Source organism: Oncorhynchus kisutch, linkage group LG26, assembly GCF_002021735.2.
Source record: "Oncorhynchus kisutch isolate 150728-3 linkage group LG26, Okis_V2, whole genome shotgun sequence".
In the NCBI taxonomy this organism is placed as follows: Eukaryota; Metazoa; Chordata; class Actinopteri; order Salmoniformes; family Salmonidae; genus Oncorhynchus; species Oncorhynchus kisutch.
In genome coordinates, this window is record NC_034199.2 from 52,309,463 (window position 1) to 52,329,145 (window position 19,683).

A 19,683-nucleotide genomic window follows, 5' to 3' on the forward strand; every position below is an offset into this window, starting at 1 on the left:
GATTGGCGTGTAGGCTATTAAGTTACGGCCTTGAGCTTAGACTTACACACTAATGCCAGATAGCTTAAAATAATGAAAGAACTTAGCCTATACATATGAAGAATGATCCATTTATTTATAGATTTTGTCTCACTCACACAGCCACACACCATCTCTTTCTCTCTCAGATTAAAACGCATACACACACACACACACCCTGCCCCCCTCTGCCGGCTGGCCTGGTGGAGACGCCTCTCCTCCCTAACCTGTCCAGCCAGAGGAACTGGTTTGTGTGCTGATGTGTAACTGACTGTCTGGACTGGAGCACGAGAGGTAGGATCTGACTGGGAGCACGAGAGGTAGGATCTGTCTGGGAGCATGAGAGGTAGGATCTGTCTGGGAGCACGAGAGGTAGGATCTGTCTGGGAGCACGAGAGGTAGGATCTGTCTGGGAGCACGAGAGGTAGGATCTGTCTGGGAGCACGAGAGGTAGGATCTGTCTGGGAGCACGAGAGGTAGGATCTGTCTGGGAGCACGAGAGGTAGGATCTGTCTGGGAGCACGAGAGGTAGGATCTGTCTGGGAGCACGAGAGGTAGGATCTGTCTGGGAGCACGAGAGGTAGGATCTGTCTGGGAGCACGAGAGGTAGGATCTGTCTGGGAGCACGAGAGGTAGGATCTGTCTGGGAGCACGAGAGGTAGGATCTGTCTGGGAGCACGAGAGGTAGGATTTGACTGCTGTATTCAGCAAACGAGCTTGCTTCCCTCTTAGAATAGTCTATTGGTATAAGAAATGTAAAATAAATAATGTCTAGCAAGCTATTCTAGTCTAGCTTTTCCTGCATGGGACTCCAAAACCTAAGGAACATTTTTTTTTAATGAGGCCAGCGGAGCACAGGTGTGTAAATGTGTAAGTTAGAGGCTGGTGGATCCTCCTCGTTTTAGAGGCCATCACTGTTTTCTCACGCAGTTGCATAGCCTATAGAAATGTTACCCAACATGAGCTCATGGGCTCTCTTGAAGTATTTGATTAGATTTCCCATGCCATTTGCGTTGTCAGTGATTAGTGGGACAATAGATTGCTGAGAACAAGGCAGTTAGCAAGTTGGGTAGGCTACTAATGACCATCGGCAGCATCAGAGCTTGGTGTAGTCTAATTACCGTGACTAAACGGCCACGTGGAATTTGATTGCCATGTGGCGGTAACAGCCCTACACCTCACTACCTATTGCCTAACTACCTACCTACTTACCACCCTACCCACCTACAGTGCATTCAGACCCCTTCACTTTTTCCACATTTTGTTACGTTACAGCCTTATTCTAAAATGGATTAAATATATAACATTTACATTAGTATTCAGACACTTTGCTATGAGACTGGACAGCTCCGGTGCATCCTGTTTCCATTGATCATCCTTGCACAGTTCCTCTGTGGAGATGGGAGAACCTTCCAGAAAGACAATCGTCTCTGCACCACTCCACCAATCAGGCCTTCATGGTAGACTGGCCAGACGGAAGCTACTCCTCAGTAAAAGGCAGATGAACTACCTACCCACCAATTACATACCGCCTAACTACCTACCCACCAATTACATACTACCTACCTACCAATTACCTACCCACCAATTACCTACCGCCTAACTACCTACTTACCACCCACCTACCAATCTACCTTTCTAACCACCTACTTACCACCCAACTGCCTATCTAACTATCACAGGAGGTTGCTGAGGGGAGGACAGATCATAATGTCTGGAACAGAGCAAATGGAATGGCATCAACCACATTGAAACCATGTTTGTATTTGGTACCGTTACACAAATTCCTCTCCAGCCATTACCACTAGCCCATCCTCCAAAATGAATGTGCCACCAACTTCCTGTGATACCTACGTAGGTATCACCCTACCTACTTTCCTTATACTTAACTACTGTCTACTTATCTAACACCCTACCTACCACCCGACCTACCCTGGAGGTGTCTGCTTATGTAACAAGATGTAATGAATCATGGTACGCTATAGTGACACACTGGCCCTCTATTTGTCACTGTGCGTGTGTAGCTTCCCTCCAACAGGAAGGAGATAGGAAACAAAGAACCCACTTCCTGTGGAGCGGCCAACATTCCCCACAATGGAGCAGGAAGCGCCTGGCAACCACAGTGGAGTGTTGGAGGAGAGATAAAGCAGTCTCTTTCCATCTCCCCCTTCCCCTCTCCTCTCATCACCCCCTCTCTTCCTCTCTCTTTACTCCTTCTCTCTTTACCCCCTCTCCTCTCTCTTTACCCCCTCTCCTCTCATCACCCCCTCTCTCTTCCTCTCTCTTTACCCCCTCTCTCTTTATCCCCTCTCCTCTCATCACCCCCTCTCTCTTCCGCTCTCTCTTTACCCCCTCTCCTCTCATCACCCCCTCTTTTTCCATTCTATCGTTCTTGTCTCTCAGATCTGTGTGTGTGTTATTCCAACAGAACAATAGACCGTCTTTCCTCTCTTCCCTCCTTATTTATGTCCAGTTTGGGGCTTGTCAGTAGTTAATTTATTTAAATGTATTCTATCAATGAAGCCAGTAATCAATCTTCCTCAGCCCATTCACTGCCTGTGTCAACCATCCCAGGTGAAGCCCACTGCTGTCAACGTGGGTAAACTCTCCCTGGCCTTTGCCATGTCTCCAAGACAACGGGGAACTGGGGAGGAACTACGCTTGTGTTCTAATGGTGCCCTATTGCCTATCTTTACCAGAGCTATAGGGGTTCTAGTCTACAGTATTATCTATAGTGCACTATGTGTGCAAGTCTACAGTATTATCTATAGTGCACTATGGGTCCTAGTCTACAGTATTGAACAGCGGTCAGGTTCCCTTAGCGGTAGCCTATTGAACAGCAGTCAGGTTCCCTTTGCAATAGCCTACTGAACAGCGGTCAGGCTCCCTTAGCGGTAGCCTACAGAACAGCGGTCAGGTTCCCTTAGCGGTAGCCTACTGAACAGCGGTCAGGTTCCCTTAGCGGTAGCCTACCGAACAGCGGTCAGGTTCCCTTAGCGGTAGCCTACTGAACAGCGGTCAGGTTCCCTTAGCGGTAGCCTACTGAACAGCGGTCAGGTTCCCTTTGCAATAGCCTACTGAACAGCGGTCAGGTTCCCTTAGCGGTAGCTTACCGAACAGCGGTCAGGTTCCCTTAGCGGTAGCCTACCGAACAGCGGTCAGGTTCCCTTAGCGGTAGCCTACTGAACAGCGGTCAGGTTCCCTTAGCGGTAGCCTACTGAACAGCGGTCAGGTTCCCTTAGCGGTAGCCTACTGAACAGCTGTCAGATTCCCTTTGCGGTCTGTGTCGATGCGGTCATTTGTTTTTAGGTTTTCAAAATGATTTTGCTTTTAGTGTTGATTAGGAACTGTGTCTAAAGCGCCAATACTCAAAAATGGTGAGCGTGCCGGGGAAAGAGAACCCCAATTCAGTGGGGGTGGGAGGCCGAGAGTGGAGAGGAGGCCTGAAGCCAGCATCACATGCTAGAAGTGTGTATTTTAATCAACACTGAACTCTCTCTCTGTCAGATGCACTGAGCTTACAGGAACAATACCCGTGTCAGAGAGCGAGAGAGGCAGAGGGAAACAGAGGCACAGGGAGGCCATCCGAGAGCCAGCCAGTCATCCCTCAGTCAGGCCCAGGGGAGTGATATTTTAGCTGGCCTCACAGCTTCAAAGACTACCTCTTTCTCTCAGTCCACCATTCCACAACCTTCAAAATAATAATCTAGATTTCTCAGCTCCAGCACTCTAAAGCCAGGTCCTAAAGCTGGAGATGTGTCATGTATTATCAGATGCATGTAACGTGTCCCAAATAATTGCTGTATGGTAGCAGACAGTATTGGAACTGTTGTTTGTGAGTCATGTGAATGGCGCCAGCATGGAGAGTATGGGAGGTCTCCTAACAGCAGAGGGTCTGTCTGCTAGTTATTTTAATTTCCACAACTATTTACTCAGGAAGGTATTTCTCCAGGAAACGCCTTGGAGCCGGCAGAGCAGTGTGAAAGCAGGAGAGGAGTCAAGGTGTGATGGAGAACTCTTATATCATATCAGCCTCTCATCATATCAGCCCCCCCCCAGTCCTCTCTCAGCCCACGGGAACAACAGCTGGTGAGCGATCTATAATAAGGAAGTCTCGAAGTTCTGCTAACCTGAGTTAGAATACCTCATGAAAAGCTGCAGACCATATTATTTATCTATGGTCTGTTTACCACCACAAACCAATGCTGGCGCCAAGACTGCACTCAACGAGCTGCGTAGGCTGCGTAGGGCCATAACCTCCTGGTGATTTTAATGCTGGGAAACTGAGATTGATTTGATCTGATTTTTACCAGCATGCATCTGTGCGTCTAGAGGCAAGAAACTCTAGATCACCTTTACTCCACACAGAGACGCATACAAAGCTTTCTCTCACTCTCCATTTGGCACATCAGACTCTATCCTCCTGATTCGTGCTTCCTGCTTCCAAGCAAAAACTGAAACGGGAAGTACCAGTGACATACTCAATACGGAAGTGGTCTGATGTGGCGAATACTAAGATACAGGATGGTTTCGCTAGCACTGATTGGAATATGTTCCGGGATTCATCCGATGACATTGAGGAGTTTACCACCTCAGTCACCGGCTTCATTAATAAGTGCCTTGATGACATAGTCCCCACAGTGACTGTACATACATATCACGACCAGAAGCCATGGATTACAGGCAACATCCGCCCCAACTTAAGGCTAGAGCTGCCGCTTTCAAAGAGCGGGACACTAATCTGGATGCTTATAAGAAATCACGCTATGCCCTCAGACGAATCATCAAACAGGCAAAGTGTCGATACAGGACTAAGATTAAATCTTACTTCACTGGCTCTGACGCACGTCGGATGTGGCAGGGCTTGCAAACTATTATAGATTACGAAGGGAAACCCAGCCGCGAGCTGTCCAGTGACGCCAGCCTACCAGACGAGCTAAATGCCTTTTATGCTCGCTTCGAAAAAAGCAACACTGAACCATGCATGAGAGCACCAGCTGTTCCGGACGACAACATTCACAAAGCCGCTGGCCAGATGGATTACCAGGACGCGTACTCAGAGAGCATTCGCTAACCAGCTAGCAAGTGTCTTCAGGGACATTTTTTTTTTAACCTCTCCCTGACCCAGTCTGTAATACCCACATTTTTCAAGTAGACCACCACAGTCCCTGTGCCCAAGAACTCCAAGGTAACCTGTCTAAATGACTATCGCCCGGTAGCACTCACATCTGCAGCCATGAAATGCTTTGAAAGGCTGGTCATGTTTCACATCAACACCGTCATCCCAGACACCCTGGACATATTCCAATTAGCATACTGCCCCAACCGATCCACAGATGACGCAGTCTCTTGCACTCCACACTCAGTCCTGACAGTGTGGTGCCAGGAAAACAACCTCTCCCTCAACGTGAGCAAGACAAAGGAGATGATCGTGGACTACAGGAAAAGGAGGGCTGAACAGGCCCCCATTCACCTTGACAGGCTGTAGTGGAGCGGGTCGAGAGCTCCAAGTTCCTTGTTGTCCACATCACAAAGGATCTATCATGGTCCAAACACACTAACACAGTCGTGAAGAGGGCACAGCAATGCCTTTTTCCCCCTCAGGAGGCTGAAAAGATTTGGCATGGGTCTCCAGATCCTCAAAGTTCTACAGCTGCACAATCGAGAGCATCTGGCCTGCAACTGCTCCGTATCCGACCACAAGGCGCTACAGAGGGTATTGCGTACGGCCCAGTATATCACTGGGGCCAACCTACCACCATCCAGGACCTCTATACCAGGCGGTGTCAGAGGAAGGCCCTAAACATTTTTAAAGACTCCAGCCACCCTAGTCATCGACGGTTTTCTCTATCGCACAGCAAGCAGTCCCAGAGCGCCAAGTCAAGGTCCAAAATGCTCCTGAACAGCTTCTACCCCAAAGCCATAAGATCGCTGAACAGTTAATTAAACGGTTACCTGGAATTTCTTCTTTTCACCCCCTACCTACATAGTATTTCAGTCAATCACCAAACCAAACCTACATGTACTAATCACCCCAGTGACCTCTTACCCCAGTTCACTGACTTGGTACCGGGATTCCTTGTATATGGCCTGTATATAGCCTCATTACTTTTCATGTGATTGTTTTAATATTTAATTTTTACCTATTTGTTAATTTTCTTTTTAACTGCATTGCTGGGAAAGAGCTTGTCAGTCAGCATTTCACAGTAAAGTCCACTTGTTTTAGTCGGGCGTTTGTAACATAACATTTAAATGCTTTTGCGGTCACAGCAGCATCACACTCACTCAGGTACAGGTTCATACAGGCATGAATCTTTCAAGGCAGGCTTCATCAGTCTCTCGGTCTCTCAGCTAGTCCTGCATTATCAGCATTCTGATCTCTTAAAGGAACAGAACGATTTTCCAGGAAACAGCTGACGAGTCCCAGTTGCCTTCGTGTGTGTCTCTGGATTTAAAATAATATACCATTTAGCAGATGCTTTTATCCAAAGTGACTTAGTCATGCGTGAAATTTTGCTTTGGTTAAGGATTCATATTTAGTTTATAATAGAACATCAATTTTCTGTATCTAGGCTAAATGGTCCCAGTGATTAATGACAAATTACAGTTTGAGAGGAGTGGGTGAGGAGGTGGAGCAGGAAAATGATTCACTTCTGGTCTCTTTAAGAGAACAACACACCACCCAGGTGTGAGGCTCAGATGGGGTGTTTATGGGCTGAGGGGAGGAGGGGCCAATGCCATCCAGCCTCTCAATATAAAGCCCTCTCCGTAAATGTCAGTACGTTGCCCTGCCTGAAATCTGCTCTTCCTTCACCTAGCCACCAAGCCCACAGTTGCCCCAGCCAGATGGATCTGTGAATGGGCTTGGAGGAGAGGCTGGACCAGCAGTGTGAATAGGGACTGACAGTGACTAATAGAGACATGTTGAGGAGAGGAGGGGAAGGGAGAGGGAGATCCCCAGGAAGGGGTAGTGAGGCGTGGCGCTGACTGGAGAAACTGCATGCACCTCTGGTGCCCTCTGTTGGTGGCTCTGACACATCACAGCATGTACCTCTGGTGCCCTCTGTTGGTGGCTCTGACACATCACAGCATCAGCTGGACTTGGTTCTCTGATTTTCAGTGTCATGTTAGGGCTAGGCATCCCATCAGCGGGACACCTGTCAACAACATCGGGTGAAACTGGAGGGTGTGTAATTCAAATAAATAATCATAATATTAAACATTTATGAACATGCAAGTATCTTATCGGTTAAAAGCTTAAATTCTTGTTAATCTAACTGCCGATTTACAATAGGCTTTACAGCGAAAGCATACCATGCGATTGTTTGAGGTGACGAAACGTACTTAATGAGCTGTAACCGAAAAACCACTGGCATTTAGAAAGTTTGAGATGAGGGAGAAAGTGTGGTGGAACAAGTATTGTTAGCATTAAGTATCTTGCTAGCTGGATCGAATTAACCTCGTTAGCTAGCCAGTGAAATGTTGAGCAACATTAGTCTACTTATCTGATCAAATAATTGAGTTTATGGTGTGTAGATTAGCTTGCTAATGAAGTCAGACAGCTAACGTTACAACATCAGATGAGGTAACATTAGTAACCTAACTAATTCGCTATAGTATTAAATGGTATACAAATCTTTCTCTTCCTCAAGTTATAACGTGTTAGTTAATTACTGGACCCTGGCAATCTGTTTGAAATGTTAGCTAGTTAACTATCTGTTTACCTGTTAGTGATCCCTTCGCGCGACTATCCCTTTAGCGGGATCGATTTGACAACATCCAGTGAAATTGCATAGTGCCAAATTCAAACTACAGAAATATCAATATTCACGAAAATATAAGTGTAATACATCAAAATAAAGCTTAACTTCTTGTTAATCCAGCCGCCGTGTCAGATTTCAAAAAGGCTTTACAGTGAAAGCAGACCATGCGATTATCTGAGGACAGCGCCCCGCATACAAACACATGAAAATAATTTTTCAACCAGTCAGGTGGCGAAACAAAAGTCAGAAATAATATATCAAGTATTTTACACCATTTTAAAGAGAGAATTCTCGTTAATCTAGCAGCAAAATCACCACAAACGATTGTTAGGTCACCACCAAGTCACAGAAAAACACAGCCATCTTTCCATCAAAGAGAGGAGTCACAAAAAGCAATACAGATGAAATTAATCACTAACCTTTGATCTTCATCAGATGACACTCATAGGACTTCATGTTACACAATAAATGTATGTTTTGTTCGATAAAGTGCATATTTATATCAAATTTTACATTGGCACGTTACGTTCAGTAGTTCTAAAACATGCAGTGATTTTGCAGAGCCACATCAATTTACAGAAATACTCATCATAAATGTTGACGAAAATACAAGTGTTATACATGGATTAGAGATATACTTCTCCTTAATGCAACCGCTGTGTCAGATTTCATATTTTTTTTACGGAAAAAGCAAACCATACAATAATCTGAGTACAGCGTTCAGACAACAAAGCAGCCAAAAATACATTAGTCAGAAATAGCATTATAAATATTCACTTACATTTGATCTTCATCAGAATGCACTCACAGGAATCCCAGTTCCACAATAAATGTTTTGATTTGTTTGATAAAGTTAATCATTTATGTCCAAATAGCTTCTTTTGTTAGGGCGTTTGGTAAACAAATCCAAACACGTGTGCAGGTCCAGCCGAACGTCGGACGAAAAGTTCAAAAAATTATATTACAGGTCGTAGAAACATGTCAAACTATGTATAGAGTCAAACTTTAGGATGCTTTTATCATAAATCTTCAATAGTATTTCATCCGGTGAATTCCTGTGTCTGTAGAGAAGCCATGGAACGAGCTAAGTCTCTCGTGACCGCGCGTCACGAGCCTGTGGCACTCTGCCAGACACTTGGCTCAATCCCCTCTCATTCAGCCCCCTTTCATAGTAGAAGCCTCAAACAAAGTTCTAAAGACTGTTGACATCTAGTGGAAGCCTCAGGAAGTGCAATATGACCCCATTTACACTGTATATTGTAGTGGCAAAGAGTTGAAAAACTACAAACCTCAGTTTTCCCACTTCCTGGTTGGATTTTTCTCAGGTTTTTGCCTGCCATATGAGTTCTGCTATACTCAGACATCATTCCAACAGTTTTAGAAACTGCAGAGTGTTTTCTATCCAATACTACTAATAATATGCATATATTAGCATCTGGCACTGAGTAGCAGGCAGTTTACTCTGGGCACCTTATTCATCCAAGCTACTCAATACTGCCCCCCAGTCACCAAGAAGTTAAATAGGGCTTCCCATAGAAAACCATTGGGAAATACTATGACCTCAATTTATTTTTTCCCTGGATGGTTTGTCCTCGTGTTTCTCCTGCTAAATCAGTTCTGTTATACTCACAGACATGATTTGAACAGTTTTAGAATCTTTAGAGTGTTTTCTATCAACATCTATCAGTTTGTATGCATATCCTAGCTTCCTGGCCTGAGTAACAGGCAGTTTACTTTGGGCATGCTTTTCATCCGGATGTCAAAATACTGCCCCCTATCCCGAATAACTTTTAACTCATGTTTTCCCTCTACAGTATGTGGTTCATTTTCAGAATGAGAGAATTAGTTGAAAATGAGGCATTGCTTGTTAAACAAGTGGATTCAGGGATCAAGTGGAGCTGGGCCTGGTTTTAAACTGGATGCCTCTATAGAGGTGAAAGGAACACCACAATCACACACTGTACACACCACGTCAAGACCACACATCGTATCTGATGGCCATTTGGGCCAGTGACTCACTACCATCTCCTCTCTCTCTGTCTCTCCAGGGGACATCACACAGAAGGGATATGAGAAGAAGAGAGCCAAGCTGCTGGCCCCCTACATCCCTCCGATACAAGGTAAGATGCCTCACCTGGTAGAACGGCAAGCTGCTTGCCTCCTACACCCCTCAGATCAAATCAACTTTTATTACAGTGAAATGCTTACTTACAGGCTCTAACCAATAGTGCAAAAAAGGTGTTAGGTGAACAATAGGTAAGTAAAGAAATAAAACAATAGTAAAAAGACAAGCTATATACAGTAGCGAGGCTATAAAAGTAGCGAGGCTACATACAGACACCGGTTAGTCAGGCTGATTGAGGTAGCATGTGCATGTAGATATGGGTAACCTTTCTAGCGGAACCCCTCGACAACATTCCACTGAAAAGGCAGCGTGTGAAATTAATTTTTTAACATTTTAAATATCTAACTTTCACGCATTAACAAGTCTAATACAGCAAATGAAAATGAAACATCTTGTTAATCTACCCATCTTGTCCGATTTCAAAAATGCTTTACAGCGAAAACACAACATATGATTGTTAAGTCATAGCCAAGTAAAAAAAAACAGCAATTTTTCCAGCCAAAGATAGGAGTCACAAAAAGCAGAAATATAGATAAAATTAATCACTAACCTTTGATGATCTTCATCAGATGACACTCCTAGGACATCATGTGACACAATACATGTATGTTTTGTTTGATAATGTGTATATTTATATCCAAAAATCTGTTTACATTGGCGCGTTACGTGCAGTAATGTTTTGATTCCAACAAAACTAGTGATTTTGCAGAAATACTCATAAACATTGATAAAAGATAATTGTTATTCACAGAATTAAAGGTAGACTTCTCCTTAACGCTGTGTCAGATTTTAAAAAAGAGACTTTACGGAAAAAGCATAATCTGAGAACGGTGCTCAGTCCAATCCAGCCAGTGAAACATCCGCCATTTTGGAGTCAACAGAAGTTAGAAATAACACTAAATATTCACTTACCTTTGATCTTCATCAGAAGGCATTCCCAGGAATCCCAGTTTGACAATAAATTACTGATTTGTTCCATAAAGTCCATTTATGTCCAAATAGCCAATTGTTGTTAGCGTGTTCAGCCCAGTAATTCATCTTCATGAGGCGCAAGCACTTCGTCCAGACAAAAAGTCAAAGTTCCGTTACAGGTCGTAGAAACGTATCAAATGATGTATGGAATCAATCTTTAGGATGTTTTTAACATAAATCATCAATAAGCTTCCAACCGGAGAATTCCTATGTCTGTAGAAAAGCCATGGAACGAGAGGTAACTCTGTTGGGAGCGCGCATCATGAGACCAAGGCACTCTGCCAGACCACTGACTCAAACAGGTCTCTTGAGCCCCTCCTTTATAGTAGAATCCTCATTCAAGTTTCTAAAGACGGTTGACATCCAGTGGAAGCCGTAGGAAGTGCAACTTTATCCGTATCCCACTGTATTCTCTAGCTTTGAAAAACTACAAACCTCAGATTTCCCACTTCCTGGTTGGATTTTTCTCAGACATCATTCAAACCGTTTTATATCCAATAGTAATAATAATATGCATATATTATCATCTGGGACAGAGTAGGAGGCAGTTCACTCTGGGCATGCTATTCATCCAAAGTGAAAATGCTGCCCCCTATCCCAAAAAGGTTAAAGTGACTATGCATATATGATGAACAGAGAGTAGCAGTAGTGTAAAAGAGGGGTTGGGGGGTGGCGGAACACAGTGCAGATAGCCCGGGTAGCCATTTGATTACCTGTTCAGGAGTCTTATGGCTTGCGGATAAAGAAGACTTTGTGCTAGACTTGGCACTCCGGTACCGCTTGCCATGCGGAAGTAGAGAGAACAGTCTATAGCTGGGGTCTTTGACAATTTTTAGAGCCATCCTCTGACACTGCCTGGTGTAGAAGTCCTGCATGCCAGGCATCTTAACCCCAGTGATGTACTGGGCTGTACGCACTACCCTCTCTAGTGCCTTGCGGCCAAGCAATTGCCGTACCAAGCAGTGATGCAACCAGTCAGGATGCTCTCAATGTTGCAGCAGTAGAACCTTTTGAGGATATCAGGACTCATGCCAAATCTTTTTAGTTTCCTGAGGGGGAATAGGCTCGATGTTGCAGGGGTCTGTAGTCAATTAGGCAGGTTGCTTTCGTGTTGGTATTACAGACTCAGGGACATGTTGAAAATGTCTGTGAAGACAGTTGGTCAGCACATGCCCGGAGCACACGTCCTGGTAATCCGTCTGGCCCCGCAGAGTTGTGTATGTTGACCTGTTTAAAGATCTTACTCACGTTGGCTACTGAGTGTGATCACACAGTCGTCCGGAACAGCTGGCGCTCTCATGCATGCCTCAGTGTTGCTTGCCTCGAATAGAGCATAGAAGTGATTTAGCTTGTCTGGTAGGCTCGTGTCACTGGGCAGCTCACGGCTGTGCTTCCCTTTTTAGTTTTTTAATAGTTTGCAAGCCCTGCCACATATGACGAGCGTCAGAGCCGGTGTAGTAGGATTCAATCTTAGCCCTGTATTGACGCTTTGCCTGTTTGATAGTTTGTTGCAGGGCATAGCAGGATTTCTTGTAAGCCTCCAGGTTAGAGTCCTGCACCTTGAAAGCCGCAGCTCTACCCTTTAGCTCAGTGTGAATGTTGCCTGTAATCCATTGCTTGGTAGAGAGGCCTCCTACATCCCTCAGATACAAGGTAAGTTGCCTCACCTGGTAGAAAGGCAAGCTGCTGGTCTCCTACACCCCTCAGATACAAGGTTAGATGCCTCACCTGGCCTCCTCCACCCCTAAGATACAAGGTTAGATGCTTCACCTGGCCTCCTACACCCCTCAGATACAAGGTTAGATGTCTCATCTGGCAGAGGACATTATCATGATATCTACTCCTTTCCTTTCGGATATGTCCTTGACTCTAGTGCTGTATGTATAGCTCATACTGTTGTCACTATCATCACAATACTCTGTACCGTCACCATACTCTGTATCGTCACAATAGGGTCTAGGGTAGGGCTGCAGGGTCTAGGGCAGGGCTGCAGGGGCTGTGCTACAGGGTCTAGGGCTGGGCTGCAGGGTCTGGGGCTGGGCTGCAGGGTCTAGGGTAGGGCTGCAGGATCTGGGGCAGGGCTGCAGGGTCTAGGGTAGGGCTGCAGGGTCTAGGGCAGGGCTGCAGGGTCTAGGGTAGGGCTGCAGGGTCTAGGGTAGGGCTGCAGGGTCTAGGGTAGGGCTGCAGGGTCTAGGGTAGGGCTGCAGGGTCTAGGGCAGGGCTACATGGGGTAGGGCTACAGGGTCTAGGGTAGTGTTTGGTGCGTGTATTGTCACATTTGCTACTTGTCTTGCTCCCTCGTCTTACCACACCAAGCCCTGTATTTTTTTAGAAAGTTTTGTCTAAAATAAATCAGGTTAGCCGCTAATGCTATTTGCTTGTTAGCGAAATTTAATTGTGTGTTACTGTGTCTCTAGGTGTAGAACCATCTCTGCAGAAGGAGAACAGGATCCAGATGTCTCAGGCTGCTCCACCAGGATCCAAACACAACAAGTCTCGGGCCACCAACACGCGGGATGAACGCTTCAGATCTGGTAAGAGGACAATCCTACAGGATCAGATGGACTGGGGGGGTTGAAGGCTTCAGATCTGGTAAGAGGACAATCCTACAGGATCAGATGGACTGGGGGGGTTGAAGGCTTCAGATCTGGTAAGAGGACAATCCTACAGGATCAGATGGACTGGGGGGTTGAAGGCTTCAGATCTGGTAAGAGGACAATCCTACAGGATCAGATGGACTGGGGGGGTTGAAGGCTTCAGATCTGGTAACAGGACAAGCCTACAGGATCAGATGGACTGGGGGGGGGGGGGGGTTGAAGGCTTCAGATCAGGTAAGAGGACAATCCTACAGGATCAGATGGACTGGGGGGGTTGAAGGCTTCAGATCTGGTAAGAGGACAATCCTACAGGATCAGATGGACTGGGGGGGTTGAAGGCTTCAGATCTGGTAAGAGGGCAATCCTACAGGATCAGATGGACTGGGGGAGGGGGTTGAAGGCTTCAGATCTGGTAAGAGGACAATCCTACAGGATCAGATGGACTGGGGGAGGGGGTTGAAGGCTTCAGATCTGGTAAGAGGACAATCCTACAGGATCAGATGGACTGGGGGGGTTGAAGGCTTCAGATCTGGTAAGAGGACAATCCTACAGGATCAGATGGACTGGGGGGGTTGAAAGCTTCAGATCTGGTAAGAGGACAATCCTACAGGATCAGATGGACTGGGGGGGTTGAAGGCTTCAGATCTGGTAAGAGGGCAATCCTACAGGATCAGATGGACTGGGGGAGGGGCTTGAAGGCTTCAGATCTGGTAAGAGGACAATCCTACAGGATCAGATGGACTGGGGGGGTTGAAGGCTTCAGATCTGGTAACAGGACAAGCCTACAGGATCAGATGGACTGGGGGGGGGGGGGGGGGGGGGGGGGTTGAAGGCTTCAGATCTGGTAAGAGGACAATCCTACAGGATCAGATGGACTGGGGGGGTTGTCTATGAATGGGGTGGCTGGAGTCTTTGACAAAGTTTAGGGCCTTCCTCTGACACTCCCTGGTATAGAGGTCCTGGATTGCAGGAAGCTTGGCCCCAGTGATGTACTCACTATCCTCTGTAGTACCTTGCGGGCGGAGGCTGAACAGTTGCCATACCAGGCAATCGAAGCAACCATGATCTTGATGGTGCAGCTGTAGAAACTTTTGAGGATCTGAGAACCCATGCCAAATCCTTTCAGTCTCCTGAGGGGGAATAGGTTTTGTCGTGCCCTCTTCACGACTGCCTTGGTGTTCTTGGACCATGTTAGTTTGTTGGCGATGTGGACACCAAGAATCTTGAAGCTCTCAACCTGCTCCTCTATGAGAATGGCGGCGTGCTCTATCTTTATCCTGTAGTCCACAATCATCTCCTTTGTTTTGATCACGTTGAGGGAGAAGTTGTTGTCCTGGCACCACACAACCAGGTCTGTGGCCTCCTCCCTACAGGCTGTCTCATCGTTGTCTGTGATCAGGCCTAACACTGTTGTCATCTGCAAACTTGATGATATTGTTGGAGTCGTGCCTGCCATGCAGTGAACAGGGAGTACAGGAGGGGACTGAGCACGCACCCCAGAGGTGCCACCTTGTGGAGTATCAGCGTGGCCCATCAGGAAGTCCAGGATCCAGTTTTAGAGGGAGGTGTTTAGTCCCAGGGTCCTTAGCTTATTGATGAGCTGTGAAGGTACTATGGTGTTGAATGTTGAGCTGTAGTCAATGAATAGCATTCAGATCTGGTAAGAGGAGGACAATCAGATGGACTGGGGGGGTTGGTTTCAAATCTGGTGAGAGGACAATCATACAGGATCAGATGGACTTGTCTGTGTCTGGGTGTCTACCCCTATGTCTAGTCCTGGAATGAAAATCAAGCTCAAAGGAGAATTTGTATTGGAAATGCCTTTTAGTCCAGGATTTGGCTTGTCTGTCCTGGGAACCAACCCTAAATGTGTATTATGGTTGGGTTAACACTTTTCAGGTGTCTGTTCCAATGCTGACATAACCTAAAGGATGTTTTTCAGGAAGTGTTCACACAGTGCATGCAGGATATGTATGATACTGTGTAATAAACGGTTGCGTGATCTTTGTGTTTGTCTAGACCTGCATACAGAAGCCGTTCACGCTGCCTTGGCCAAGTACAAAGAGCGGAAGATGCCAATGCCCTCCAAGAGACGCTCTGTTCTAGTTCAGTCCTCTGTAGAGGCATGCACTCCCCCAGGTAAGATCATACTACATTACCCAGAACTCACCTGGGCAAAAGGGAGGAAGATGCCAATGCCCTCCAAGAGATGCTCTGTTCTAGTTCAGTCCTCTGTAGAGGCATTCACTCCCCCAGGTAAGATCATACTACATTACCCAGAACTCACCTGGGCCTTAAACCGTACCCCCTGCTACCCACAACCTATCTGGACCTTAGGATCTGATCTAACATAGGTCACCACAGTGAAACTGTCTGTCTGGTGTCTGTCTGGACTGCTGGTGTTGCTGAGTGGCAATTCAGCAGAATTTAACCATTGCCTACAACATGGAAAAGTTTATTGTGTAAAATGGAGAAAACTAATTGAACAATATTTTACAGTTATGGACATTACATGTTGATAAGATCCTCTGAGCTGGTAAGGGTTGGCCACACACTGTTCTGCTTTTGATTAAGATGCAGCTGGTGTTAAGGAACCTGACCAGATAAGAACATGGTAATGCTAATTTTCCTGATCGCCATGGTGTTCATTTGTATTTTTTTATTTAACCTTTATTTAACTAGGCAAGTCAGTTAAGAACTAATTCGTAATTACAATAATGGCCTACCAAAAGGCAAAATACCTCCTGAGGGGACAGGGGTTAATGGATAATGCTGCCAACCCTTGGTCACACGGTGGATAACCTTGAGCTACTGGATCTAATTTAGTACCGTCGTGGGCTGTTTCCTTCTTCCACTACATGTTTCCTGCATAAGTACTGTTGCTGCATATCTATCACACCTATTTGCTACATATAGCAAACATGGTTTTGTGTAATCTGGGGCTGCGAAGGCTTGTGCTGTTTGCATTTCCTTTTTTTAATGTCTCAAATGCAATCGGAGCATTAGTGTTCCAGTCTAGTTGAGTTGTCCTGCTTCTTTCAATATCTCTCGCAGAGGGGCTGTTTTAACTACATATTCCTCTCTCCATTCTGAGCTAAATCCAGTCATCCCTAAAAAGGTCATAATTTGAGCTACCGTTTGTGGCAATGGTGCTTTGCTGATTCCTTGCAACTATCCTGGTGCTATTGCCTTGGTTCCATGAGCTATGTTTCTTCCTCGCTACTCAACCTGAGGCTGGCAATACTGAAGTGTTTCTAAAACAAAAAATGTCCTTCTCAGCTATCAATATCTGATTGAAGACGTTGGGAGAGTATTTAAATCCCTGGGGAAGACGAGTGTACGTGTATTGTCTTCCTCTGTATGTAAACGCAAACAATTGTCTGCATTCTTCCGCCAGGGGCACACAAAAAAATGCTGCACAGTACTTAGCATCTGGGGGAACATTTGTCAGTAGTGTGTGAGGGTTCGGAACTTCTGAAAGCCAATCCTGTGCAATGTCATTTATTTCTCTTAGGTCATGTACCATTCTCCATTGTTTACCATTGGATTTAAGAACAGGTAGCAGAGGTGTATTACAGCGGCTTTGTGTTTCTACTAGTACACCTGATTTTATCAATCCTTCAATGGTCATGCTTATCCTTTCATCTTTTGGTTTCATGTGATATTGATCTTTCCAGGGAGGCTTAGCTTCTGGTTTCATGTGATATTGAGCTTTCCAGGGAGGCTTAGCTTCTGGTTTCATGTGATATTGAGGTTTCCAGGGAGGCTTAGCTTTTGATTTCATGTGATCTCGATCTTTCCAGGGAGGCTTGGCTTCTGGTTTCATGTGATATTCAGCTTTCCAGGGAGGCTTAGCATCAGATTTCACTTTGATGCTTACATGATTGCTGATTTCACCAATCCAACATCTGTGTCATGTTGAGACCGCTTCTGGAATGATGTTTTCCATTTCCTATCTTTGTTAACTAACTGGCCCTATTTCTTCACCTAACTGTTCTTGCTGATTAGCTGTAACCTCGACTTCCCTTTGATCCCCATTCATTACTGTTGTTGCCAGTATTTTAACCTCTAGCGTCGAGCAATCCCGTATCCGGGAGCGTAATCATAGCCTCAAGCTCATTAGCATAACGCAACGTTAACTATTCATGAAAATCGCAAATGAAATGAAATAAATATTGGCTCACAAGCAGGCAACATTTTCACAAAAACAAGAAAAGCATTCAAATAAAATAATTTACCTTTGAAGAACTTCAGATGTTTTCAATGAGGAGACTCAGTTAGATAGCAAATGTTCCGTTTTTCCAAAAATATTATTTGTGTAGGAGAAATCGCTCCGTTTTGTTCATCACGTTTGGCTAAGAAAACCCCCCGAAAATTCAGTCATTACAAGGCCAAACTTTTTCCAAATTAACTCCATAATATCGACAGAAACATGGCAAACGTTGTTTAGAATCAAGGTGTTTTTCACATATCTATTCGATGATAAATAATTCGTGGCAGTTTGGTTTCTCCTCTGAACCAAATGGAAAAATGCACGCAGCTGGAGTTACGCAATCATTTCGACAGAGGACACCAAGCGGGCACCTGATAAATGTAGTCTCTTATGGTCAATCTTCCAATGATATGCCTACAAATACGTCACAATGCTGCAGACATCTTGGGGAAACGACAAAGTGTAGGCTCATTCCTGGCGCATTCACAGCAATATAAGGAGACATTGGAACACAGCGCATTCAAAATCTGGGGCACTTCCTGTATGAAAGCTGTCAATTATATGCATAGTCGAGCATCTTTTCGTGACAAAATATCTTGTTTAAAACGGGAACATTTTTTTATCCAAAAATTAAAAGAGCACCCCCTATATCGAAGAAGTTAATAAAAGCCTTGTCTTTGCAATGGAAAATCAATGGATTATCTGTTTATCCCTTTACCTTCTTTTGGCTTTCTTCATCATTGGCCCCAATTCTTTGGATGTAAATCCTTGATTTACCAACAATGTAATGTGAGGGACAGAGTCAAAGACATTGTATCATCTTTGTATGAACTTAGATCCATCTCTGTCACTCAGATCCATTGGAGCTCCCTGTTTTCCTATAATTATGTACTGTGACATCATTGCTACTGACTTTCCATGTGCATTCATTGTCCAAAGTTGTTCTAAAAAATGGTCTTGGTATTGGTCATACTGCATTGTGCAGTGGTATTCTGATTTTGCTCTATCAGCTTTAGGTATTTGGGCCTGAATAAACCCATGTCCCCATGGCTCTGTTTATTTCTGTCTCCACGTCCCCTAACCATTAGCTGTCTCTGATGTCATTATCATTTGCAAATTTAACCCTGTTCTTTCCATTATTACTCCTTCAGGAGAGCACTTGATTTGTATGCCCATTTTTCATAGAGCATCCCTTCCTAGTAGATGAATTGGGGTTTGATCTGACACTAATATCGGAATTGTTGCTGACTTGCCGTCAAACGAACTGGTGCAGTCATTGGAATTAGCTGCGGTTGTCCCGATAATCCTACAGTTTTGGTGTATTTACTAGACATGGGGAGATGAGAGGCATAATTTGGATTTACACATGTGTAAGTGGCTCCAGTATCTATCATCATGGGTGTGCCTTTGTTCTCTGTTTGAACCTGAGCATAGCTTCTTGATCAGCTCTCGTGTTTGGGAGCTGTCCCTCCCTAGGATCGCTGGGCACCCCTAGTATCCTTGATTTGGCCCTGCCCATGGGTTCACAGGGCCTTGTGGTTGACTCTGGTTGCCTTGCCTTGCCATCCACCATCCTGGTTCTAGTTATTATGGTGCCCACTTCCTTGTGGCTACCAATTATTTTGATTCCTGTTACCTGGTGGTTGCCACTTGTTTTGGTTCCCTCCATTTCAGTCCTGCCAGGGATTTGTTTGGCAGTGTTGTCTGGAGTGTACTGGCTGCTGGCATCCCCAACAAACCCCAAGTGGTCCCTGGGGACTTCTGGTTCCTTTTTTCTTATTATTTTGCAGAGCTTTTTGTTGCTTGTTGCCACCATTCCAATTCCGGTGTTGTTGTGTATACACATTCACTACTGGTGGTGTGGGTTGCTCTTGGACCTGTTGGACAGGAAGCGGTGGTGGCCCTCTTGGGGAGACTGCAGCCATTGTCCCTACCTCTGGCACTGGAGTCATCACTGGGGCCTGGATTTTCTTTTTTCCTTTGTTAGTCAGTTTT

At 45.3% G+C, this 19,683-nt stretch overlaps 1 protein-coding gene across 8 annotated transcripts in view; it reads left to right on the top strand.

Moving 5' to 3' along the window:
- Positions 1 to 19,683, top strand: part of dip2a (disco-interacting protein 2 homolog A) — a 190,050-nt gene that overhangs the window by 50,901 nt on the left and 119,466 nt on the right. For 6 of the 8 annotated variants that reach the window (XM_031805488.1, XM_031805489.1, XM_031805491.1 and 3 more), the window contains 3 exons: positions 9,830 to 9,901; positions 13,296 to 13,412; positions 15,495 to 15,614. In XM_031805488.1, coding sequence (XP_031661348.1) covers positions 9,830 to 9,901; positions 13,296 to 13,412; positions 15,495 to 15,614 — 309 coding nt within the window. Of the gene's footprint in view, positions 1 to 9,478; positions 9,715 to 9,829; positions 9,902 to 13,295; positions 13,413 to 15,494; positions 15,615 to 15,634; positions 15,732 to 19,683 lie in introns of those variants that run through there. The other 2 variants (XM_031805493.1, XM_031805494.1) reach the window with 2 other exon arrangements.